This window comes from Odocoileus virginianus, chromosome 1 (genome assembly GCF_023699985.2).
Source record: "Odocoileus virginianus isolate 20LAN1187 ecotype Illinois chromosome 1, Ovbor_1.2, whole genome shotgun sequence".
In the NCBI taxonomy this organism is placed as follows: Eukaryota; Metazoa; Chordata; class Mammalia; order Artiodactyla; family Cervidae; genus Odocoileus; species Odocoileus virginianus.
Window position 1 is genome coordinate 24,914,066 of NC_069674.1, and position 27,474 is coordinate 24,941,539.

The window sequence follows — 27,474 nt, forward strand, 5'->3', positions numbered from 1 at the left end:
CTGGTCTTGTTTTTGCTGACTGTAGAGAGTTTCTCCATCTTTGGCTGCAAAGAATATAATCCATCTGATTTTGGTATTGATCATTTGCTGATGTCCATGTTTAGAGTCATCTCTTGTGTTGTTGGAAGAGGATGTTTGCTATGACCGATGCATTCTCTTGGCAAAACTCTCTTAGCCTTTGACCCCTTGTTTTGAAGGAGGTCAGCATTACCTCATCATAGTTTGGCCTCAAGCCAAGCTACGGGGGGGGGGGGGGCGGGGACACAGCCCCACCCATCAGCAGAAAATTGGATTAAAGATTTCAGAGTAAGACCCAGATTCCCTCAGAGCCAGTCCCACCCACCAGGAAGCTTCCACAAGCCTCTTATCCTTATCCATCACAGGGCAGACAGAATGGAAACCACAATTACAGAAAACTAACCAAACTGATTACTTGGATCACAGCCTTGTCTAACTCAATGAAACTATGAACTATGCCATGTAGGGCCACGCAAGACAGACCAGTCATGGTGGAGAGTTCTGACAAAACGTGGTACACTAGAGAGGGGAATGGCAAACCACTTCAGTGTTCTTGCCTTGAGAACCACATGAACAGTATGAAAAGGCAAAAAAAAAAAAAAGACAGGACACTGAGAAGAACTACCCAGGTCAGTAGGTGCCCAATATGCTACTGGAGAAGAGTGGAGAAATAGCTCCAGAAAGAATGAAGAGGCTGAGGCAAAGCAAAAACAACACCCACTTGTGGATGTGACTGGTGATGGAAGTAAAGTCTGATGGTGTAAAGAACAATATTGCACAGGAAATGAAATGTTAGGCCCATGAATCAAGGTAAATTGGAAATGGTCAAACAGGAGATGGCAAGAGTGAACATCATCGATATTTTAGGAATCAGTGAACTCAAATGGACTGGAATGGGCAAATATAATTCAGATGACCATTATATCTACTACTGTGGGCCAGAATCCCTTAGAAGAAATGGAGTAGCCCTCAGCGTCAACAAAAGAGTCCGAAATGCAGTGCTTGAGTGCACTCTCAGAAAAGACAGACTGATATCTGTTCGTTACCAAGGCAAACCAATATCACAGAAATCCAAGTCTCTGCCTCAACCACTAATGCCAAAGAAGCTGAGTGGCTCTATGAAGACCTACAAGATCTTCTATAAATAACACCAAAAAAAGATGTCCTTTTCTTCATAGGGGACTGGAATGCAAAAGTAGAAAGTCAAGAGATACATGGAGTAACAGGAAAATTGGCTTTGGGGTACAAAATGAAGCAGGGCAAAGGCTAAGAGAGTTTTGCCAAGAGAATGCACTGGTCATAGCAAACACCCTCTTCCAACAACACAAGAGAAGACTCTACACAAGGACATCACCAGATGGTCAATGCAGAAATCAGATTGAGTACATTCTTTGCGGCCAAAGATGGAGAAGCACTGAATAGTCAGCAAAAACAAGACTGGGAGCTGACTGTGGCTCAGATCATGAACTCCTTATTGCCAAATTCAGACTTAAATTGAAGTAGGGAAAACCACTAGTCCATTCAGGTATGACCTGAATCAAAATCCCTTAGGATCAAACAGTGGGGGTGACCAATAGATTCAAGGGATTAGATCTAATAGACAGAGTGCCTTAAGAACTATGGACAGAGGTTCATGACATTGTACAGGAGTGAGGTATCAAGACCATCCCCAAGAAGAAAAAATGCAAAAAGGAAAAATGGTTGCCTGAGGAGGCCTTACAAATAGCTGAGAAAAGAAGAGAAGTGAAAGGCAAAGGAGAAAAGGAAAGATATACCCATCTGAATGCAGAGTTCCAAAGAATAACAAGGAGAGATAAGAAAGCCTTCCTCAATGATCAATGCAAAGAAATAGAGGAAAACAATAGAATGGGAAAGACTAGAGATCTTGTCAAGAAAATTAAGAGATACCAAGGGGACCTTTCATGCAAAGATGGGCACAATAAAGGACAAAAATAGTATGGACCTAACAGATGCAGAAGATATTAAGAAGAAGTGACAAGAATACACAGAAGAGGTATATAAAAAAGATCTTCATGACCCAGATAACCACAATGGTGTGATCACTCACCAAGAGCCAGCCATCCTGGAATGTAAGTTAAGTGGGCCTCAGGTAGCATCACTACAAACAAAGCTAGTGGAGGTGATGGAATTCCAGTTGAACTATTTCATTCTAAAAGATGATGCTGTGAAAGTGCGGCACTCACTATGCCAGCAAATTTTGAAAACTCAGCAGTGGCCACAAGACTGGAAAAAGTCAGTTTTATTCCAATCCCAAAGGAGAGCAATGCCAAAGAATGTTTAAACTGCTGCAGAATTGCACTCATCTCACACCCTAGCAGAGTAATGCTCAATATTCTCCAAGCCAGGCTTCAACAGTATGTTAACTGAGAACTTCCAGATGTTCAAGCTGGATTTAGAGAAGGCAGAGGACCCAGAGATCAAATTGCCAACATCCTATGAATCAGAGAAAAAACAAGAGAATTGCAGAAAAACATCTATTTCTGCCTTAATGATTACATAAAAGCCTTTGTGTAGATCACAGCAAACTGCAGAAAATTCTTAAAGAGATGGAAATACCAGATCACCTGACCTGCCTCCTGAGAAATCTGTATGCAGGTCAAGAAGTAACAGTTAGAACTGGACATGGAACAATGGACTGGTTCTAAATTGGGAAAAGAGTACACAAGGTAGTATATTGTCACCCTGCTTATTTAATTTATATGCAGAGTAAATCATGCGAAATGCCGGGCTGGATGAAGCACAAGCTGGGATTAAGATTGCCAGGAGAAATATCAATAACCTCAGATACACAGATGATACCACCCTTATGGCAGAAAGTGAAGAGAAACTAAAGAGCCTCTTGATGAAAGTGAAAGAAGAGACTGGAGTATTTTCTCTCATTTTGCAGGTGATTATTTCACCTTCTTAATAGTGTACTTTGAGAGACAAGTTTTTAGATTTGATGAAGTCTAATTTATCTATTTTTCCTTTTGTTAACTGTACTTTGGTGCCATATCTAAGAAACCATTGTTTAATCAAAGGTCATGAAGTCATACTCCTGTTTTCTTCTGGCTTAAAACTCAACATTCAAAAAACTAAGATCATGGTATCTGGTCCCATCACTTCACGGCAAATACATGGGGAAACAATGGAAAGTGGTGAGAGACTTTATTTTCTTGGGGTCCAAATGGTGTCTGCAGCCATGAAATTAAAAGGTTCTTGCTCCTTGGAAGAAAAACTATGATAAACCTCGTCAGCAAAATAAAAAGCAGAGACGTTACTTTACCATTAAAGGTCCATATAATCAAAGCTATTTTATTTCCAGTAGTCATGTATGGATGTGAGAGTTGGACAACAAAGAAAGCTGAGTGCTGAAGAATTGATGCTTTTGAATTGTGGTATTGGAGAAAACTCTTGAGAGTCCCTTGGACTGCCAGGAGATGCAACCAGTCCATCCTAAAGAAGATCAGTCCTGGGTGTTCACTGGAAGGACTGATGCTGAAGCTGAAACTCCAATAATTTGGCCACCCGACGCAAAGAACTGACTCATTGGAAAAGACCCTGATGCTGGGAAAGACTGAAGTCAGGATGAGAAGGGGACGACAGAGGATGAGATGGTTGGATGGCATCACTGACGCGATGGACATGAGTTTGAGTAAACTCCGGGAGTTGGTGATGGACAGGGAGGCCTGGCATGCTGCAGTCCATGCAGTTGCAAAGAGTCGGACACAACTGAGCAACTGAACTGAACTGAGAGGAACCAGAGATCAAACTGCCATCATTCACTGGATCAAAGAAGAAGCAAGAGAATTTCAGAAAAATATCTATTTCTGTTTCATCGACTGTGCTAAAGACTTTGACTCTGTGGATCACAACAAACTATGGAAAATTCTTAAAGAAATGGGAATACCAGACCAAGTTACCTGCCTCCTGAGAAACCTGTATGCAGGACAAGAAGTACCCGAACTGAACATGGAACAACAGACTGGTTCAAAATTGGGAAAGGAGTAGGTCAAGGCTGTATTTTGTCACCCTGCTAATTTAACTTCTATGCAGTGTATCATGTGAATTGCCACCCTGGATGAATCACAAGCTGGAATCAAGATTTCCGGGAGAAATACCAACAACTTCAGGTACGCAGATGATACCACTCTAATGTCAGGAAGTGAAGAGGAGCTGAGGAGCCCTTGATGAGGGTGAAAATAGAGAGTGAAAAAGCTGGTTTAAAACTCAAAATTCCAAAAACGAGAATCATGGCATCCAGTCCCATCACTTCATGGCAAATAGATAGGGGAAAAGTGGATACAGTGGCAGATTTTTTGTGGGGGGGGGGCTCCAAAATCACTCCAGATTGTGACTGCAGCCATGAAATGAAAAGATGCTTGCTTTTTGGAAGGAAAGCTATGACAAACCTAGACAGTGTACTAAAAAGCAGAGATATCACTTTGCCAACAAAGGTCTGTCTAGTCAAAGGTATGGTTTTTCCAATGGTCATGTATGGATGTGAGAGTTGGACTATAAAGAAGGCTGAGCACCAAAGAATTGATGCTTTTGAACTGTGGTCCCAGAGAAGACTCTTGAGCATCCCTTGGACAGCAAGGAGATCAAACTGGTCAATTCTAAAGGAAATCAACCCTGAACATTCACTGGAAGGACTGATGCTGAAGCTAAAGCTTCAATACTTTGGCCACCTGATGCAAACAACCAACTCATTGGAAAATATCCTGATGCTGGGAAAGATTGAGGGCAAGAGGAGAATGGGGTGACAGAAGATAAGATGGTTGGATGGCATCACTGACTCAATGGACATGAGTTTGAGCAAACTTTTAGAGATAGCGAAGGATAGGGAAGCCAGGAATGCTTCAGTCCATGGGATCAGGAAGAATTGGATACGACTTAGGGACTGAACAACAACTCATCCCTTATCAGATATTTGAGTTGTATGTATTTTCTTTCATTTTGTGGGTTTTCATTTCACTCTTTTAATATTGTTCTTTGAGACACAAAAGATTTTAGTTTTGATGAAGTCCAGTTTATCTATTTTTCCTTTTGTTAATTGGGCTTTTGGTGCTGTATCTAACAAACCACTGTCTAATCCAAGTTCATGAAGACATACTCCTGTTTTCTTCTAACAGTTTCATAATTTTAGCTCTTACATTTAGTTGTTTTTTTTTTTTAATATGGTGCAAGGTAGGTCCAACATCATTCTTTTACTTGTGGATATTAATATTCCTTTTAAAGTGTAATGAGTAACTTGTATTTCTTTGCATTTAGACTATAAATTCCATGAGGGCAGAGACCAAGATGGTCTTACTAAATTTTTAATGAATAGATGAATTAGGTAACCAAAATATCAAGTTTCTTTCCTTTTGTCAGAAATTATATAGAGTACAGTACCTGTTTTCATTGCGACCTTGGTAGTTATAATCCTTTGGCAATAACAATTCAGAAACTAGTACACAGAATGTTAGAGATGGCATTCTTTAACAGACTCTGGAGCCAAATTGATTTGGATCAAATCCTGATTTTCATTCAAGAAATTTGTAACCTTGGGCAGATTACATTACCTAGTTCTTATTCTTTAAAACGGGGATTTAGTTTCTATTAACTGTTAAAAGGATTAAATAAGACCTTGTAACTACAGTGCTTCATACATTGTAAGCATTTATCAAATGGTAGCAGTTATTTATTATTGCAAAGGAGACATAGCCATGTTTGTAAATTTTCTCCCTAGTACGGATTCCAAGATTTCTATATTCGCTTGTGTATTGATAATTGTTGTAGAACTGATGTTTGACTCAGAATGAAAGGCATACACAAAAACAGAATTCAGTGTGTTTGTGCAAATACTCGGGAGTCAGTGTCCTGAGCAATAGAATTACACCCTTTTGGGTGTAAGAATTTCGCGGAAAGAGGGTTCTAGGCATTTTCTATTTTTTTCAACATGGCACATTTCCCAGGTTTGTACGCTAGTTATTTGATTGTATGTCTGTCTCCTCCATTAGAGTCAGCATACAAATGCTGTCTTAAGTCATCTTTGGCTTTCCAGTACTCAGTGTCAGGCCACAGTTGAATTGACGCGCCTTGTCCACGGGGGTCCTAAGAGATTCTGGGGGAAGGGCTGAAGAAGTCGGAAGGGGGAGGGAAGACCTCGGATCCATTGCCAAGGAGAGGAAAGCTGCACAGGTGTGCCAGCCCCGAGGGTCGCAGAGCTCCAGACCCAGGCAAGATATGTCGAGATCTTCTTACCGGCTCCAGTCCCTGTAGGGTCACTTCCGGGAGGGGGCGGGGACAAAAGAGAAGGCGTGCCGGCACGGAGGCCGTTTACAACGCACCAGACGGAAGTGTGCCAAGGTTTTGGTCCTGCCGCTTCCGGTCCGGGTAAAGGCTGCTGAGGTACGCTGCATGGTCTCTGTCTTGCCGGGACAGCCTCCGGAGGGCAAGTTAGCAGGTCAGGAAGCTACCACCGGCGTCTGGATTCAGAAGTGTGGAGTCTTGTGAGAAGATCGGGAAAAGCGACCAGGAACTTGAATACGATCTAACCTGTGTTTCCGAGGGGGTTACTTCCACGAGGAACTCATCTGCCCTGGTAACGGCCAAAGAGGAGATGGCGCCAGTCAGGGAGCGGCCGTGGCCGACACAGTGAGGAAGCGCGAGGGCGGAGCAACCGGAGGAGCCTCGGGAGAAGAGCCAGAGCCGTCGCTGCCGCCACCACCTCTACCACCATGGAAGGAGCAAAGCCGACACTGCAGCTCGTGTACCAGGCAGTGCAGGCGCTGTACCACGACCCAGATCCCAGCGGAAAGGAGCGCGCCTCGTTTTGGCTTGGGGAGCTGCAGCGTTCGGTGAGGGGCCGGGAGAGGCCGTTCTGCGCCGCGGGGCCAGGGCTGGATAGGACCTAGGCTCGAGCTGGAGTCCAGCGGTTGGCCTCGTGAGGTCTTCCTTGGGGAGGAGCTGCTCCCGCGGGGTGGGGCTGCGAACCTACATCGCCGCCGCTTTTCGGAAACTAGTTGCACTGGTCGGTCGCGAAGTGGCCCTTTCCCCTCTCCGTAGAATGTGATTTGTAAGTCCTATACTTCTTGCTTGTGGCTTCGATCTGTTCCTTTTAAGTTTTACACTTGCTGCTGCTTGTTTCTTAGGCTTTGCTTTTCCGTTTTGTCTTTCTTTAACCAAATCCAATCCCGGTCTGTATCTTCTAAGGATGCTTTATCCGTCTCTCTTCGGTGTCTAGGTGTACGTCTGGTAATTCCTTTCCAGTCGTAGCTTACATCTTAACTGTTCTTTGCTGCTTTTCACTCTAGTTTGAGTATTGTATTCTCGTAGCTTCTCAGGTTTCTCGATCCTTATCCTCGTGAGTTTTTTCTTGTGTTTTGGAGTGCAACATAAAAAAAAAAATCAATTCTGGTTTCAGAAAATCTTTGCAGTTCTCTAATCTTATCTTTCTCCTGATTTTGACCTTCTCTATGAGGTATAAATATCAAAGCTGCCTTGATTATTACAGATAATTCTGTCTGCATCCAATGAGGGGATTAATTTATTGGGAGCCTGTCTTTTAATATTCAAATATTTATTTGTTTTTAATGGCAGATCGGGCTTCCCTGGTAGCTCAGACGGTAAAGCATCTGCCTACAATGCGGGAGACCCGGGTTCAATCCCTGGGCCGGGAAGATCCCCTGGAGAAGGAAATGGCAACCCACTCCAGTATTCTTGCTGGAAAATCCCATGGACTGAGGATCCTGGTAGGCTGCAGTCCATGGGGTCGCAAAGAGTCCGACACGACTGATCGACTTCACTTCACTTCATATACATTGTATTTTGTGCGTTTGAATCACGTGCATTATGCTTCCTCCCCTAATTTTCCTACTTACCCTTGCTTTGCTTTAATTTTGTGTGGGTATGTATACTTGGTGATTTTGTTGACTTTACCTTTCTTATTTTTGCATTTCATACACCTAAGCATATTATAAAATTTGCCCCCTCCCTTCCCATTTCTTTTTTAAAACTCATACCTAGTACTTAAAGATGCTGTGCCCTTTTGAGGGCTCCTTGGCTGTAAGTGCATAATAAGTATTTTAAAATTTGCTACGTCGACTTTGAATATTACATTAAAAAAAAAATCGGAAACTCAAGTCCTGGATGACCACATGAGAGGAGAAAGGAATTAAGACTCACTGTAGGCTACATAAGAAAATCGTTTTTATATGGTCTTATTTGTCGTTATTTAGTTGCTAAGTTGAATCGGACTCTTGCTACCTCAAGGACTGTAGCCCACCAGGCTCCTCTGTCCATAGGATTTCCCAGGCAAGAAGAATACTGGAGTGGGTTTCTATTTTCTTCTCCAGAGGCTCTTCCAGACTCAGGGATTGGGCCTGCTTCTCCTGTATTGGCAGGCAGATTCTTTACCACTGAAGAAGCCACCAGGGGTCTTAGTGTTGAGTTAATTTTTGTAATCTGGGAAATATCAATAACCTCAGATATGCAGATGACACCACCCTTATGGCAGAAAGTGAAGAAAAACTAAAGAGCCTCTTGATGAATGTGAAGGAGGAGAGTAAAAAAGTTGACTTAAAGCTCAACGTTCAGAAAACTAAGATCATGGCATCCGGTCCCATCCCTTCATGGCAAATAGATGGGGAAACAGTGGAAACAGTGGCTGACTTTATTTTTTTGAGCTCCAAAATCACTGCAGATGGCGACTGCAGCCATGAAATTAAAAGACGCTTACTCCTTGGAAGGAAAGTTATGACCAACCTAGACAGCATATTAAAAAGCAGAGATCTTACTTTGCCAACAAAGGCCGTCTAGTCAAGGCTATGGTTTTTCCATTAGTCATGTATGGATTTGAGAGTTGGATTATAAAGAAAGCTGAGTGCAGAAGAATTGATGCTTTTGAACTGTGGTGTTGGAGAAGACTCTTGAGAGTCCCTTGGACTGCAAGGAGATCCAACCAGTCCATCCTAAAGGAGATCAGTCCTGGATGTTCTTTGGAAGGACTGATGTTGAAGCTGAAACTCCAATACTCTGGCCACCTCATGTGAAGAGCTGACTCATTTGAAAAGACCCTGATGCTGGGAACGATTGAGGGCAGGAGGACAAGGGGATGACAGAGGATGAGATGGTTGGATGGCATCACCGACACAATGGACATGTATTTGGGTGGACTCTGGGAGTTGGTGATGGATAGGGAGGCCTGGCCTGCTGGGGTTCATGGGGTTGCAAAGGGTTGGACACGACTGAGCGACTGAACTGAACTGAGTCTCTTATTACAGCCCTGCATCTTCACCATTATCATCATTATCACTGTTTACAGTCAGTCAGGTCCCAAGATGCACACTTGAAATAGGTTAATTTGAGAAGGGTTTGTTTTATAAAGCTACTATTTATAAAGATACAGATATAATGTGCCATTAAAGTGTAGAAACCTAGAGCCAAACAGTTAATAGCCCCAAGCCATAAGAAATAAGATAGGGAGTGGTTACTTCTTGAGCTGTCAAGAGGAGTATGGAGTTGACTGCCTTGAGAGGAATGGTAGTTTTCATTTGAAGGGCCCTAGCCATCATGAGGTGATTTTGCAGGGAGGAAGTTGGAGGAATAAATATCTACACCTTATTCTCCTGACTTCTCTTGGGATACCCCATTGGGCAAACCCAACCCTGAACTAGGAGACTCAGGAACCTGTTGATCTTTTCCATAGAGGTCAAGCAGACTGGGGCAGAAAACATGGTAGTGAAGAGTGGAAAAGTGGACCTGGAAAATAGCACAGTCACACATCATCATTTTTAGTCATCTTCAGCATTTGGATTGACAATTCAGCTGACACATTGGCTTCTTAATTCCCTTCTTTTTCTCAGTCACCTGGTCACATAGTCACATCTTGGATCTTGTCATTGCTAAAAAAAAAAAAAATCACCAACCCCCCAAATCACTGACTCACACGTTGAGCTCTAATCACATAACCCACTGAAATTCTTCTATTTTGCTGACTCAAGAATCTCAAATAATGTGATATAATACCTTTTGGTTTTTTGAAGTCTTACATAATTTTAATTTTTATAAAAATTAAGGTTATTAACTGTTGTTAGCTTAATAACAAGTGTTATTATTGTTAAAATAGTTTTAAACCAGACTTCAAAAATTTTCTAAAAGTTATAAAATGGAAATAGTTTTATAAGATTTTGGGTAAAAAGACAGTAGTCTTATATAGACTTTCTCTTATGAAAGATGAGGATTTAGGTTCCTTTCACTTCTTCATACCCCATTACTCTAACATAGGTATACCACATTTTTGGTCATATCATTACCCATTGTGAATCATGAAACATATATACCATGATAATTTCTTTTTTGTGCAACTTTTGTGATAATTTTTTTCTTTTTTTACCATTTGCTTTATTTTCTATGTATCTACAGTAATCCATCCCAAACACTGTTAGTAAGTATAAATATCCTCTTAGTATGTTCACACTGGTAATCTGTTTCCATTTTTGTTGGAAGAAAACCTTTCCTGAGAGCCCTCTATCTTCCTGCTTCAATCTGATCTGGTTGCTCTCCAGGTCTGTTGCATAATTATTGTCCTGGGATCTCACCATCTTAAGAGAATTCTGTTCTCTTGTATTGGATGCACTGAATCCTGGATCCCATTATCTTTTTTGGGTTTACTTCCTCATTTGACAGATAATTGAAAAGGGAACCTTCATCTCTTCTTTCTCATTGTCTTTGTTGGTCTTTTTTCTTGGACCACTTTTTTTACTCTGAGAGTTCTCTAGTCTTCTCCTGGGTGGGGTTGGGGAGTTATCAACTAGGCTGCTGGTGGCATGTGGGAGAATGACCACTAAGCATATAGACTTTATTTAATCTATTTTCAATATGATACTCCCATCCATAGGTGAGCCAGTTGTCCAAAAGTCCAGAGTTCTACTATAGTCTCTCCAAAGTAAACCTTGAGTCTTATGCGATGGTGAGAGGATAGTTATAGTATCCTGGTCCCTCAAGAGTCAGGGAGAAAATCTAGGAAACTAAACTGCTGAAAAAGGTTTTTGAACCCATTCCTTTGTTTTCCGTTCCATTTGTTCTGTTTTCTGTTTCTGTCTTCAGACGTACCTCAGTACTTGTGATTCTTGAGCTTTTCTGGGATTTTGCAAATGAGTTAGTTTGCCCCCTTTATTGTTGTTGCTCAGTCACTTAGTCATGTCTGACTCTTTGTGACCCCCTTGGACTGCAGCATGCCGGGCCTTCCTGTCCTTCACTATCTCCTGAAGTTTGCTCAAACTCATGTCCATTGAGTCAGTGATGCCATCCAACCATCTCATCCTCTGTTGCCCCCTTCTCCTCTTTCCCTCAATCTTTCCCAGTGTCAGGGTCTTTTCCAGTGAGTCTGCTCTTAACATCAGGTGGCCACAGTATTGGAGCTTTAGCATCAATCCTTTCAATGAATATTTAGGGTTGATTTCCTACAGTTTGCCCCCTTGACTTCTGCCATGCTTATCCCTTCTTCCCTCCCAGCCCACAGGCAAATTTCAGCTTTCTCAGACCTACTCAGAGGGTTAACACTCACCCATTAGCTTTCTGGGGCTTCCCCGGTGATGTGGTAAAGAATCCACCTGCCATTGCAGGAGATGGAGGAGATGAAGGTTCAATCTCTGGGTCAGGAAGATCCCCTGGAGTAGGAAATGGCAACACACTCCAGTATTCTTGCCTGGAAAATTCCATGGACAGAGGAGCTTGGTGGGCTATAGTCCATGGGGTCCCAAAGATAACTGAGCGTGTGTGTGTGTGTGTGTGTGTGTGTGTGTGTGCTTTCTAGTTTTCACAGTTTTGTTAATATTGTTCATGTGTGCATTCTTTGTCCTTGTGGGTTCCCTCACCTTTGGGGGGAAAAAACTTTTTACTCTAACTTTGGAAGGAACCCCCAGGCAAACTGATGTTTCACTCAGTTTGATTGAGTTAAGAAGTCTTACTTTGTTCTTGAATTTCATCAAAACCTTATTCCTTTGACTGGCCCTTTTCTTTGGTAGGTATTATATTTTTCAAATACTGTCATTCTCCTTTTTCTCCAGTATGCCACCATCCCTTCACGTCTGATTTGAAGAACTTGAGCATGTGTATCCAATTGCTTCTGTAAGATCTCGGTGCTCTGCATCTTATTTTCTGAATTCTTAGGAACCTTGATCTTTTGATTATCCTGTGTCTTGCTTATATCCTCGAACTCCCTCTTTACTGGTTCTTTTTGCATCAGCACTCACAAAGCTATAGTATCTCAAAGAAAAGCAGGTGGGTTTTTTGAGGGGAAGGAGGAGGGAAATGCTACCTTTGTCTGACTTTATGATTGATTTTTTTTCTTACCTTTGTGCTTACCTATTACTTTTTCCCAGTCCTGTCTTCAAATGAAGAAATTAACCCATCTTTTCAAAGCCTAGCTTAAATTATTTCTGTCTAAAGTCTTAACTGATTGTCTTCTGCTGAAGTTCATTTCTGCCCCTGCCCCAACACCTAAAGCACTTTAATTGTGTTTATCATATTTTTACCTTTTTGAAAACTTGTTTTGTCTGCCCCAGTAGACTGTATATAATATATATATAGATAGATTATATATATTATGTATTCAGTTTATATAATCTGATATGCATAGTTGAAGGAATAAACCATGATTATTAAATGATCAAGATGCCTGACACACACAGGTTCTTGAGAATATTCTTGAACACATAGCTGCTTGTAGCATCTCCAAAGGGGCAGTTGGATGACTCAGATTTGTCTTTATCTGTGAATTTCGTTTATTTTTGCTGTGTTTCTCTAACATATCCATGGGTGACTGAAAATAAACAGTATTACTCAGCCTCCTGTGCTGTTCTGTTTTCAGTCTTTTGAATCTTTTAAAACAACAATCTTTATGAGAAAAGTTTTTATTACCCCCATTTTATATTTTGAATGACTTGAGTACAGAAAAGGAGAACTTTTTGCCACAACTATCCTGTCTTGAAGTGATCACTAAGTGACATTTTAAACAAAAAGTGTTTTAGTGTAGTAACAAATCATGCTCGTGTAGTATCATTTTAATTTTCACTTTGAAATTGATAAAGAATTCCCTTGTGGTTCAGTGGTTAGGACTCTGTGTTTTCACTACAGAGGGTCCCAGGGTTCAATCTCTGGTTGGGGAGTTAAGATCCCATAAGCCACATGGTCCCACCCCCCCCCCCAAATCTCCTTTAGTTAAAAACAGAAAATGCGGTAACTAAAATTTTATACCATATAAAGTAGTAGTATATACCATATAAAGTAGCATCCAAAACTGTATAGTCCCTAAAAAATAGCAAAAAAAATTAAATTGGTAAGGAATAGAATCTACCTGGTTTGTTTCAAAACCACTTTGAATAATAGACGTTCTGAAAAACTATTATCTTTACTTGTCTCAACCCCATACTTTACTAACCTTAGAGCCATTTAGTATAGTTTTAATGGAACCTAGGGACAATCGATGGAGAAGGCAATGGCACCCCACTCCAGTACTCTTGCCTGGAAAGTCTCATGGACAGAGGAGCCTGGTAGGCTACAGTCCATGGGGTAGCGAAGAGTCAGACACGACTGAGCGACCTCACTTAAACTTTTCACTTTCATGCACTGGAGAAGGAAATGGCAGCCCACTCCAGTATTCTTGCCTGGAGAATCCCAGGAACGGGAGCCTGATGGGCTGCCATCTATGGGGTCACACAGAGTTGGACACGACTGAAGTGACTTAGCAGCAGGGACAATAGACTTGGTATAAAGGTGTAATTTGGATATGGTTCTGCCCATGCTACACATTAGCATCTTTTCTCTCTGAGATTTGTATAAAACAGCCATTTTCAGAAGAATCTACTTTGATTACTCATAACTTTTTTTCACCAAAATTCTTGGAAACAACTTAGAGCCATGGTTTTCCTTTATGTGACAGGCAGGTGTCACTGATATCTTCAGAGTGTTTTAAAAGAAAGAAAATTATTGTGAAACATTTTAAAGGAAACCTATTTAACAATGGACTATTTTGAATACTTAGTTTCCTTTGTTTACCTCGAAGTAACCAAAATGAGTAGAAGGTGTAGTATTGGAAGGAAAGACCATCTCTTTCTAGGGCTAATAAACTGTGCTACTCATTTGTTCTAAATTTTTAACTTAGATTAGAAGAAGGAGACTACCTTTATGGAGATAGTCTGTGGATTAGAGGTTATCTCAGAAGTTTCCTAGTTCACTCTAAACTGAAAAGATTGATGAAAAGAATTCAAAGACATAAATCAACTGGAATCGAATCCTGCTTTCATACACTAAGTTGGCATTGGTTTATCACATAGCCTTGAGAATTTTCTAAATATATCTGGAAGGTCATGGGTCATGGAGTATCAGTTTCAAACTTCTTTCCTAGTAATTTTCCTCTTTGGAGTTTCTTGATTCTTTTTAGTTCTAAAACCTAGAATCTTTGATTTTTCCCATAGCAATGTGGTCATTGATTTGATTCACCTGAAAATCTAGATATCTTTTAATGCTTCTGCTCTCATCTTCCAGTCAAGTGACTATTAAACCTGGTTTTGAAAGGCAGACTTTCTAGAAAATAGAAAGTGTTCCTGTATGACTTCTCTGGGGTTAGTTAGTTCAGTGAATATAGGAATACTGTATGTTTTGCATTACTGGAAAATGGGAGTATATAAGTGGTAAAAACCAAAGACCTTTCTACTGAATATAATAGTGTACTAGTCTGGTTATGTTGTCTAATATGATTGCCATTACCCATATGGCTAATGTGGCTATTTAAATTTGAGCTAATTTAAATAAAGTTAAAATCAGTTCCTTATTTGCATTGTCACATTCCAAGTCTTGGACAGTGCAAATATAGTCATTTCACGTCCTTGTTGTATTGGAGCTTATGAATGAAGATTTGTGATGGTATTTCAGTGGGCATTATAGTCTATTATCTGGTGACATTCATCTGTATTTTGATTAGTTTATTTCTCATCTTCCCAGGCCTTGGACCAGAGTCAATGGTTTGAAACAGAATATAAAATTATAAGGGTGCTGCTACATTTTCTAAAAGATACTTATTTGTCTGCACTGGGTCTTAGTTGTAGCACACAGGATCTAGGATCTTTGATCTTCGTTGCAGCCTGTGGAATCTAGTTCCTGACCAGGGATTGAACCCAGGCCCTCTGTATTGGGAGCACAGAGTCTTAGCCACTGGACCACCAGAGAAGTCCTACTGCTACATTTTCTAACTTACCATTTTAACTGTTTTTAGGTATATAGGTCAGTGGTATTAGGTACATTCATGTTGTTGTGCAACCATCACCACAGTATGATCAATATAGTTTTATTTCAGTTCAGTTCAGTCGCTTAGTCGTGTCCGACTCTGCGACCCCATGGACTGCAGCACGCCAGGCTTCCCTGTCCATCACCAACTCCTGCAGTTTACTTAAACTCATGTCCATTGAGTCGGTGATGCCATCCAACTATCTCATTCTCTGTCTTTACTAAAATTTTAAATATAATCATATAAAAACAAACATTTCAAAACGTGCTAAATTTTAGAAAGTTAATCAGTGCTACAAACTTAGATAGCATATTAAAAAGTAGAGACATCATTTTGCCGACAAGGGTCCATATAGTCAAAGCTATGGTTTTTCCTGTGGTTATGTACAGATGTGAGAGTTGGACTCTAAAGAAGGCTGAGCACTGAAAAATTGATGCTTTTGAATTGTGGTGCTGGCGACTTTTAAGGGTCGCTTGGACAGCAAGGAGATCAAGCCAGTCAATCCTAAAGGCAATCAGTTCTGAATATCCTTTGGAAGGATTGATGCTGAAGCTCCAATACTTTGCCCACGTAATGTGAAGAGCTGACTCACTGGAAAAGACTCTGATGCTGGGAAAGATTGAAGGCAAAAGTAGAAGAGGGTGGCAGAGGATGAGATGTTCATCCATCACTGACTCAATGGACATGAGTTTGAGCAAACTGGGAGATGGTGAAGGACAGGGAAGCCTTGGGTTCTGTAGTCCATGGGATTGCAAAGAGTGGACATGACTTAGTGACTGAACACCAATCAGTGCTATCTCTAGAATTTTTCATCTTCCCAAACTAAAACTCTGTACCTGTTGAAGAATAATTCTCCATTCTCTCCTCTCTTCAGCTCCTGGTAACCACCATTCTGCTTTTTTTTTTCCTCTAAAAATTTAACTACTCCAGGTACCTTATGAATAGAATAATACAGTACAACCATCACCACCATCCATCTCCAGAACTTTTCTCATATTATAAAACTGAAAAATCTGTACCCATTAAACATAGTTAACTAACTCCCCATTTCTCCTCATAGTCCCTGGCAACCACCATTCTGCCTATTGTCTCCATGAACTTGACTATTCTGGGCACCTCATATAAGTAGAATCATACAATATTTGTCCTTTTGTGACCGACCAGCTTGTTTCGCTTAATGTCTTCAGGGTTCATCCATGTTGTAGAATGTGTCAGAATTTCATCCCTTTTTAAGGCTGAATAATTATGTATGTACCACATATTGTTTATCTATTCATCTGTTGGTACACACTTGGGTACCTTCCACATTTTGGCTATTATGAATAATGCTGTTATGAACACAGGTGTAGAAATATCTTTTGGAATCCCTTCTATTAATTCTTTTGAGTATGTCACCAGAAGGGGAGTTGCTGGATCGTATGATAATTCTGTGTGTTTTTTTTTTTAAGGAATTGACACGCTATTTTCTAGATTTTTGTAGAATTTTAAGCTCTTCCTCCCGCCCCCATTCTTGGACTGCACTGTGTGGCATACAGGATCTTAGTTCCCCAGCCAGATCACCATGCCTCCTACAGTGGGAACTCGGAGTCTTAACTGCTGGACCGCTAGAGAAGTCTCATGAGCTCTGTTGAACTTAAAAACAGATTTAATTCTTAGAAAGCTGAGCTTGCCCAGATTGTCTCTCCTGTATTTCCCTAGCGTGTACCCTGGTACTGAAATATTTCCGGAGAGTGTTTTAAACTGGTGAAGTTCTAGAGAGAAGTTTATTTCTGTTTATTGGAAGTTCACAGTACTGCTAATGGGAATAAATTTGTGTGTTTGGCATGCAGAACCCCTTGAAAGTATCAATTTAATTTTTTCCTCTTTCTGGTTAGACTTCTCAAAATGAAAATATTATGAAATTTGTATTTTTTTTCTTTTGGTAAGAAATTTCTGTTAACAGAGTTTACATGTTTTTTTCACCTTTTTTCCCCAAGCCCATAGCACTCTTCTTTTCCGTTTTCCTCTGTATTAATTGTTACTTGTATTTTCTGTCTCAGCCATTATACATATGACCCTAAAGCAGAAGAATATACTTAGAATTAGTCCTAAAAAGGTATATATTTTTACATAAGCATTCAGAGTTTTCTGACACTTTAATGCATTTTTTATTAAATCTTAAGCTAGATATCTTATATTTCTGTATGATTAAAAAACTTGAATCTTCAGCAGGGTGTTAGTGTAGCTTAGTATGTCTAATAGTACTCTTATTCTTCAGATTTATATGAATTGTTATAAAAAAAACTTGTTCAGATAGGCAGGAATGGAGACCAGTGATAAAGGAAATCCATTTCTCATATTTTCGACTTTTAGGAAACCCTCATATGGGCTGCTCATTTGCTTGAAATGGTTTCAAGCTTGGCATTTTCTACTTTTAAAGCAGGGCTGCCCAGTGTAATTAGTAAGGTCCGCAGTGAGTTGATTTTCAAGGAATGCATGCTTCAGTCACTCCTAACCCAAGTTGATCTTACAGATCCAGACATCTTTTTTCAGGGCCAGTCTTGAGGGTTAATAGTCACATGTATAGGTGACTGAGGGTTTTTAATTTGGGTAGGAATTCTTATAGTTGTTGGGGGAAAAATACTGGCAAAATTTCTCAGTATCATAATATATGTGACCTACAGCTACAGATTTGAGACAGTTTATTTTATGACTCAGGACTGTTTGAAAATGCTTGTCCCAGAAACACTGGGATTTAATCAGAAGCTGAGGAGACCATAGTGTGCAGTATAGTCATTTGGTCTTACCGATTCCTCTCATTGAGATCAAGATAGAATGATACATATGGGCACTACAGTCTTCCAAATTGTCTTGAACAGTGTTTGAGTATTTCTTTTGGAATTTGAGTAGCTTTTGATGTTTTAAAGAATTATTTTTAGCCAGGAATCTCTTCCCTCCCATAAGGGAAATAATGTCTTCCTTTTAATTATCTGTTCAATTATTATGGGGATGGCTGTGAAAATGTAAATTGACTGAACTTAACTCTATAAATGAGCTTTTTTGCTTCTAGAAAAGTAGTTGTTTATGCAAACATGGGGATTTTATGGTTCTGGGAGCTCACTAAGGGCTTTATGATTATTTTTCATTTAGGCTCTGTGTTTGGAGTTGGGATTTGTTTACTCATTACTGCTGTGGTGAAGGTATTAGCTAAGTTTCATTTCATCATAGTTTCTGTATTTCAGGCCATCTTGCAAAACAAATTATTTTGAAAGATAACAGTTTTAGATAGTGATGGTTCTCTTTTGAGAGCTATAAAATACAAGCTTATAGCTTTTTTTTTTTTAAGCTTACAGCTTTTTAATATCCATTCATATCATTTTCTCTCCTCACTGTCTAAGAAAACCATTAGAAAGTAACTTGTGACAGACCTAGCAATTTGTCTTAAATTTGTAAAAGTTTCATAACGGATTAGATACAAAAACTTAAGATAGTTGACTGACTTAAAAAATAAATTACTTTCTCTTTTTCGGGTTAATAAAACTAATTTGTTCTTTACTTGTCTCATGAAAATGATTTTTTCTTGATTTGGGAAATTCTGATTTTCTAGCTCTATACCATATTGTTACAGGGCATATGTCTAAAATGTTACATTGTCTGGTTGACAGTGTTTTTTAAGGGTTCTTTTTACTGTACTCATACCTAGTCTTCCTCTCCTTCCAGTATACTATAAACAGTTTATAAATGTTATTCATTAATTGAAATGCTTTTAAAAAGTACAACAATCTGACACATTTATGCTTACTTTTCAAATCCCTTTGAACTATTTGGTTTTTTTTCCCCATTGAAATATCTTTATTTCCAGAATTTCTATTTTCTAGAGCTTTTCTGTTTTCAGGGAAGTATTCTGAGTAATTCTACTTAATTTGAGGAGTTTTTATATAGGATTAACTAGCAGCTCTAATCTGCTTCTGATTTATGGCAGCTAATGAATCCTTAGGCCCCTATCTGGGTGTGGACTTGCATTGTTAAGGGTCTGCTCATTGATTTCTGTTGATTCAGCAGTTTCTGTTGATAACAGCAGAACTGTTATTGTAGAAATGAGTCTTGGAGCAGTCGTGACTGTTAAAGAAAAAAAAGCGCAAGTACTTTTAGGATCTGCTGTGTAGTATAATGAAAGACTTGGAGCTTGTTAGTCAAAGGATTGCTGGGCCATCCCCTGTTTCATATTTCATCACATAGTCATGGAAATATCTTGAAAAGACTGATATAAAGGCCTGTTCTGCTACTGCTTTGTGAAATGGAAGATTGGAATTAGTTGCTTAAATGGAAAATGTTCTCTTGTTGCAGCCTCTTTGAAATGTGCTGCTAGTGGGAGCTGCAGCTTCCTCCTGCTGACTCTGAGCCCCAGGCTTCGGTTGAGATGGTCCTTTCAGAAATGTGGAGCTTAGTTCAAGCCTGGATTTCAGTGGGTAGCACCTGGCATCTGTGGCTAGAAAGTCCTATGAAGTGTAAGTGCTTTATTCTCTCCTTGTAAAGAATCCCTTTTCCTTTCTTCTTTCTGCAGCTTAGCAGAGGGGAAGAGCAGTGAGCAGTGTACTTATAGGGTCTACTGTATCAGGATGGTTGCATTTTCTTAATGATTTAGTGATTAAAACAAGATTGCTCATTGTTTGGATGCCAGCAATTTTTAAACCCTCCTGGAATTCAAAATAAAGGGACAAATTACGATCTCTTAATATATAGTACTGGCAGTATCATCCTGGGTAATTTTTCACTGACAGTTTACTTAGAAGATTGTGATATTCAAGTTTCCCGGGTTTCTTTAGAGGTCACTCTTGTCTTTTATTCTTATTCCAAAGAACAAATATTTGAAAAGAGAGGCACCATTGACCAGTAAAGGGGGGGGGGGGGCAGCATCAAGATAAATAAGGATGCTTGAAATGAGAAGACAGTTCTTTTTTCACTTTGGTTCCACTTGACACATTTACACAAGGAGCAGTATTGGAATTTTCTAAGACTGATTCTTCGTAGAATAGTCCTAGGAAATACATATAGCTGCCATCTTATTTTAGTTTAGTTAAAAAACAAAAAACTATGATAACATAATAAGCATTGGAAGATGCAGATTTTATATTTAGTTTAGTTGCCTCAGATTACCTGCTTTTCTCTCTCTCTTTTTTTTTCTATTACAGAAATACTGATAGTATTCAAAGTAAGGTAATTCTAGAAAAGATTCCCATTTAGGGAAGACTTTTTAAGTTTTCCTTTGCTGAGATTTTTCTGAGATTCTTAAATCTTCAGATTTTGGCTAGGAAAATACTGAGCTTCATTTCATTGCTAAAGCAAAATATATATTGAAAACAAAACAAAACCAAGGCTCCATACGAGAAAGGCAAGCAGAGTTCAGCAAATGAGGACTCTGAATGAAAAACATCTCATCCTTTCAGGGCCCGTGTTTTCTTTATCTGTAAAGAACTGGTTTGCTTGTTTTCTTTTGCTCTCTCACTTTCTGAACATTGTGGATTCTGTTCTTAACAGATTACTCCCAATCCAGTAAGTATCCCAGCTACCTAGCAAAAGAATAGGGTTTGTGTTGGGGAAGTCAGAGAGGTGTTATAGATTTATGAGATGATAGTATCTTGTCATCTTGATTCATGTTTAGTCGTTTAATACGTGCGTGTGTGCTTTGTGTCCAACGATTTAGACCCTGTGTGCTGTAGCCCGCCAGGCCCTTCTAACCATGGGAGATTTCAGGCAAGAGGACTGAAGTGGGCTGCCATTTCCTACTCCACAGGATCTTCCTGACCCAGGGATTGAAACTTGCATCTTCTGCATTGGCAGGGATTCTTTACCACTGAGCCACGTGGGAAGCCCCTGATTTAATATATATTTCTTTATATTGCTCTATGGCTAGGGAATTTTTGAAAAATGCAGAAGTAATTAAGGTTGTTCTTTCCTTTCTAATCTATTAGAAAAGATGAACAAAGCCCAAATAATTACAATATAAAGTACTACAATTGAACTGTTGCAGTCAAGGGTACCTCAGTAGTAAGGAAAAAGGATTTCTCCTCCAGTATTTTTATCTCTGGCTTTCATGAGTTTGAATATGATGTGTTTAGCATTTGTTTGTTTGGGAGAGTTGGGGATGGGATCATTCCCTGTTGTCCTCATCTGCAGTACAGTCTTCAGCACCTCCAGTGTCCAGTGTTCTCATTGGTGGGGCTTTCTCAGTGATTCTGTCATCCCCTGTGGCATTCACGCTCTGTCTTGCATCTGGTGGGTCTTGTGCAGGATAAATTTTTTTACCCTTCCTTCAGTGGTAGGAGACCTCTGTGGTGGTGTTATTATTATAGTATGATGGGCTCAAGACCTTGTGCCTTGCCCTGTAGGGTGGAGGAGGGTTTCTTCTGTTACCCTTAGTATAATAGCAGTGGGTCTTACTTAATGTGTGCCTTGGGGAGTGGGGTGTGTGACATGGTTTGCTGCCCCTCCGACACCAATTAAGACTTTTATTCATTCGAGGAGAAGGGTCTAGTCAGAGGTTTTTGTATCCTTTCTGCAGTTGTGGCTACTCCTGTCCTCTAGGACTGTACCACCAAAGAGGTTTTCTCTGGTCTTCTGCTCTACCCCTGTCCTTTCTCCTGAGTATTTGGAGTTGCGTGGGTAAGAGCCTGTGGGTGGTGTGAATTCCCCCTGAGTCTCAGGGGTTTTATAGTTCATACTAGCCCACCCTCAGTCTTTATCAGTTGTTAATAATTTTAATTGAACTTTTATTATCTGGTTGTCTGGTGTTCCACATCTCTCTTCTTTGTCCTGCCACAGTTGAACCAACACTTGTCTTCTGTCTCCTTGGAGAGGTGTCTTTAATTTTTAGTTTACTTGCTTGTCCTGGGACCTGAGCTTCCTGATCATTTAAGAAAAGTTACTATGTCATTTGATATTATTTATTGTTAGCTGAAAAGCAGTATTCTTTTCAACTTTCTACATCTTAGGTGGATGTTGAATTCCACTCAGGTATATAGATTCATTTATTTTAAACCCCACAAGATATTGTTGCTTTATATAGTCAGTGTTCACAGATATTTACTCACATACTTAGCCTTTCCGTTATTATTATTCATTCTTTCCTAATTTCCATGTTTCAATCCAGAATTAGTTTCTTTCTGCTTGAAGAACACCCTTTAGTTTTAGTATTTTCTTCTTTCTTCTATTAGTAATGAACTCGTTCCTGTCTTTTTATTTTTTCTTTTAGTCTCAGAGTATCTAAATTTTGTTGCATTTTGGAAGGATTATTTTGCTGGGTATAAGTAACCAACTGACAATTATTTTCTTTCAGTACTTTGAAGATACTTGATTCCCATTTTTTATGTTAGCAAGTCAGCTATCGGTTTAATTAACTGTTCCTTTAAAGGTAATACATATCTTTTTCTCTGACCTTTAAGATTTTCCTTTTTGTCTTTAGCAGTTTTTTAGCAGTGTTATTTGATGTGCTTAGGTCTGGTTTTTCTGTCCTTAGGGTTTACAGAGCTTCTTAAACTGTGGCTTGGTGTCTTTTATCAGTTTGGAAATTCCTCAGCCATTATCTTTAAATAGTGCCCCCCCCCTTTTTATTTGTTTTTCTTCTGAGGTTTCAGTTATATGTTTGTTAGATTTTTTCACTTATATACCATATGTCGCTTACATTCTTCCCTTTCTTTACCTTCTATCCTTTTTTGAATTTGTACTTCAGGTCTTGTTTTTCTATTGATCTATTTTCTAGCATGGTAATCTTTTTTTCTGTTGTCTAATTTGCTGTTTAACCCTTTCAATTGGATCCTAATTTCAGTTAACATATTTTTCAATTCTACTATTTCCCTTTGATTCTTTTTTTTTTTCCATTTATTTTTATTAGTTGGAGGCTAATTACTTTACATCATTACAGTAGTTTTTGTCATACATTGAAATGAATTAGCCATGGATTTACATGTATTCCCCATCCCTGTCCCTCCTCCCACCTCCCTCTCCACCCGATCCCTCTGGGTCTTCCCAGTGCACCAGGCCTGAGCACTTGTCTCATGCACCCACCCTGGGCTGGTGATCTGTTTCACCCTAGATAATATACATGTTTCAATGCTGTTCTCTTGAAACATCCCACCCTGGCCTTCTCCCAGAGTCCACAAGTCTGTTCTATACATCTGAGTCTCTTTTTCTGTTTTGCATATAGGGTTATCGTTACCATCTTTCTAAATTCCATATATATGTGTTAGTATACTGTAATGACAGAGCGAAGTAAACCAGAAAGATTCTTTTTTTTTAAAGATTCTATTTCTTAATGGAAATTCCAAATATCTGATTTTCTTGAATATGTTAACCAGCTACTTAATTTTTCCCAACTGTTTATTTTGAAAATTCATAACTTGAAAGAATTGTATTGTGAACACTGATTCATAATAAGCTCTCTCCTCAAACTGCCTGTTCCCATTTGCTTTTTCTCTGTTTCTTTTTCTCCCTTTTGGAATCTTTCAGAAGTAAATTGCAGATTTTATAATGCTGTATCCCTAAATACTTTTGCATATTGTTTGTAAGAACAAAGACATTCTACTAAACTAAAATCATTGTCACATTAAAGAAATTGAACATTGATCTACAATTATGTTATCAAATACATAATCCATATTCAAATTTCCTAGTTGTTTGACAGATTCCTTGCTTTTTAAACATTTTATGTTCCCTAATCCAGGATCCACTCAAGGATAATGCATTGTTTTTAGTTGTTTATATCACTTTAATTTCCTGTTTTTTTAAAAATGATAGTGATGTTAAAAAACAAATTCAGGCCCATTTTGTCTTTGTTCTTAATATGACCCACTAACTATTTCATCTCATTGTTTTCTCATGATAGTGTTTAGCTTAAGCAGTTTTTGGAAGAATCCTGGGTGAATGAAAAATTGTTGTTTTCAGCAGTGAAAGTGAATCACGTTGACTCACTTAAAATCTGTTTGTCCCATTATTGGTGATACTAAATTTTATCATTTTGATTGAGACATCACAGTTATTTTAGTGCTCATTTGATAATTCCGTTATCTAGATAAGTTATTTTCTATTGTCTGTTTCCACCCCCATCCCCCTCTTTTGCTTTTATTTGATAAATAACTGGATATATTGTTTATGAAAAGTTGAGATAATCAGTGATGTTTTTCTCCTGAGTTAATTTCTTTTGTTTCTGATAGGGTTTTGTCATAGGTCCAGATTCCTTTAGTCTAAAAAGCCCTTAGATTTTGATAGGGATTGCATTGAATCTTCCCTGTAGTTCAGATGGTAAGGTATCTGCCTAGAGTGCAGGAGACCTGGGTTCGATCCCTGGGTCAGGAAGATCCTCTGGAGAAGGGAATGGCAATCCAGTCCAGTATTCTTGCTGGAGAATCCCATGGACAGAGGAACCTGGAGGGCTAAAGTCCATGGGGTTGCAAAGAGTCAGACATGACTGGGCGACTAACACTGCTACTGCTGCATTGAATCTGTAGGGAATGAATTGAATCTTTGGCTAGCTTTAACAGCTGTAGGAAGTCTGATCCTTGAACTTAGGATATCTTCATTTATTAGTGTCTTCTTTAATTTCTTTCACAAATATTTTGTAGTTTTCAGTTGTAACAACTTGCTTTATTTCTGAATATTTTGTTCTTTTTGGAAGCTTTTGTATATGTGGTTGTTTTCTTAATTTCCTCTGCACCTTATTTATTGTCAGTATTAAAAACAACTGATTTAGGGGTGTTGACTTTGTATTTTGCAACTTTGCTGAATTTCTTTATTATTTTTAATAGGTTTGTGGGGAATCTTGAGTATTATCTACATAAAAGATCATGTCTTATGTTAGCAATGATCATTTTACCTCTTGTCGTCCAGTTGGAATGCCTTTTGTTTCTTTTTCTTGCCTAACAGCTCTGGATAAGAACTTCCAGTACTGTGATGAATAGAAGTGGGCATCTTTTTTTTGTCCCCGAGTTTTTTAAAGTTTTTTTAAAGAGTTTAGAGAAGTTTTCAGTCTTTGAACATCAAAATGATGTTCATTGTGGGTTTTTCATATGTAGTCTTTATTATGTTGTGACAGTTTCCTTCTTTAATATACGGTTTAATTCAGTTTGCTACTATTTAAGTTTTTTCTTTTTTTACATTAGTATTCCTAAGGGGTATTATTGATTTGTAAGGGTTTTTTTTTTTTCTTGTAGTATCTTTGTCTGGCTTTGGTATCGGGGTAATGGTGGCCTCATAGAATGAATTGGGAAGTGTTTCCTCTCTTTTTCAGTTTTTGGAGTGAATTTGAGAACGATTGGTGTTAATTCTTTAAATGTTTGGTAGAATTTACCAGTAAAGTCATCTGGGCTTTTCTTTGTTGGAAAGTTTAGATTACTGATTCATTCTGTTCACTGATTATAGTAATAAAGTCTATACAGATTTTCTGTTTCTTCTTGATTCAGTCTTGGTACATTGTATATTTCTAGGAATTTGTCCATTTCATCTGGATTATCCAGCTTGTTAGTGTACAGTTCATAGTATTTCTTATACTCTTTTTTATTCCTGTAAAATTACTAGTAATGTCGTTACCTTTGTTTCATTTCTTTTTTCTTAGTTAAAATCTAGCTAAAGGTCTTCCCCGGTGGCTCAGACAGTAAAAAGTTTACCTGTAATGCAGGAGACCTGGGTTCGATCTCTTGGTATGAATGATCCCCTGGAGAAGGGAATGGCTATCCACTCCAATGTTCTTGCCTGGAAAATTCCATGGACAGAGGAGCCTGGCAGGCTACAGTCCATGGGATCGCAGAGTTGGACATGACTGAGTGACTAACACTTTCGAAGGTTTGTCAATTTTGTTAATCTTTTTCAAGAATCAAATCATGATTTTTCTATGTTCTATTTTATTTGTCTTTGTTCTAATCTTTATTATTTCTTTCCCTATTCTAACTTTGGGCTTAGTTTTTTCTTTTTCCTTATTTTTTAGTTCTTAAGATATTAAGTTGTTGATTTGAGATATATTATTTTCATTTAAGTGTATATGCATAGCTATGAATTTCCCTTTTAGCACTGTTTTCACTCCATCTTGGATGTAAGTTTTGGTATGTTGTATTTCCATTTTCATTTGTCAAGCTGTCTTCTTAATTTCCCTTCTTTGACCCATTGGTAGTTTAATAATTGATACTTAGTTTTTTCATATTTGTGAATTCTCCAGTTTTCCTTTTGTTAATTTCCAGTTTCATTTAATTTTGCTTTATTTATTTATTTGGTTGTGTGCGTCTTAGTTGCCACACATGGGATCTTCGTTGCATCATACACATCTTTCGTTGTGGCATGAGCGCTCAGTCGTTGCCGCTTGCTGGCTCTAGAGCGCAGAGTCAGTAGTTGTGGTGCACAGGCTTAGTTGCCTGGCAGCATGTGGAATCTTCCCAGACCAGGGATCAAACCTATATCCCCTGCATTGGCAGATGAATTCTTAAACACTGGACCATCAAGGAAGTTCCCTTTTTACATTTATTAAGACTATTTTTGTGGCCTAACATTTGGTTTATCTTGGAGAAATTTTAGCCTTTTTGAGGTACATTTCCTGTTTCCTGTACTGTCCCCAACTGAAAATCCAGACTATTTCCCAGTCCTCTTCCTTGGTGAGCTCTGAATTCCACTTTTTATCTCCCCATTCTTGTGAGATTCCCTAAGACTCTTCAGCTTCTTAAGCCTCTTGTCTTCCATTTCAAATATATAAATGCCTTGAGGGGAGAGTTAGAGCCAAATATTAAGCTGAACTTTCCTCTTTCTTGTCTCTGGAATCTGTAGCTCATGTTCTAGGTGTTTTGGTAGTTCTGATGTCTTCAAACTAGTTCTTTTGATATTTAATTCATTTTTTTCTATTTACTTTTGGCTGGAGAATTGGTGTAAAGCCAGCTAGTATGGTAAAACCAATGTTGAGATACTTGATGAGTGCTGTGAACGTTATAGTTTCACATTGTTTAGGGAGCATGTGGTGCATGAAACTAACTCCTATATATTAAGAAGCTTCACTATGCTTTCCAAAAAAATGTGATTTAAATTTTTACAAAAAGGATTTTATGATAACATCTGCATCTTCATTTTTTAAATGTATATCTTGGGGATACCTTATATTAGGGCTGTAAATTCATATTTATTCTTAAAGACAGTTCCAAAGGACATGTTAAATAATATTCAAACATCATCAG

General features: G+C 38.8%; 1 protein-coding gene across 4 annotated transcripts in view; it reads left to right on the forward strand.

The window, feature by feature from the left end:
* Positions 1-6,372: 6,372 nt before the first annotated feature.
* Positions 6,373-27,474, forward strand: part of TNPO3 (transportin 3) — a 75,841-nt gene continuing 54,739 nt past the window's right edge. Inside the window, exons 1-2 of one of the 4 annotated variants that reach the window (XM_070465903.1) lie at positions 6,774-6,863; positions 19,619-19,779. Coding sequence is in view for 1 of the 4 variants with exons in the window: in XM_020874635.2 (XP_020730294.1) it covers positions 6,744-6,863 (120 nt within the window). In the remaining 3 variants the exon portion in view is untranslated. Of the gene's footprint in view, positions 6,864-7,058; positions 7,082-19,618; positions 19,780-27,474 lie in introns of those variants that run through there. The other 3 variants (XR_011487180.1, XM_020874635.2, XM_020874638.2) reach the window with 3 other exon arrangements.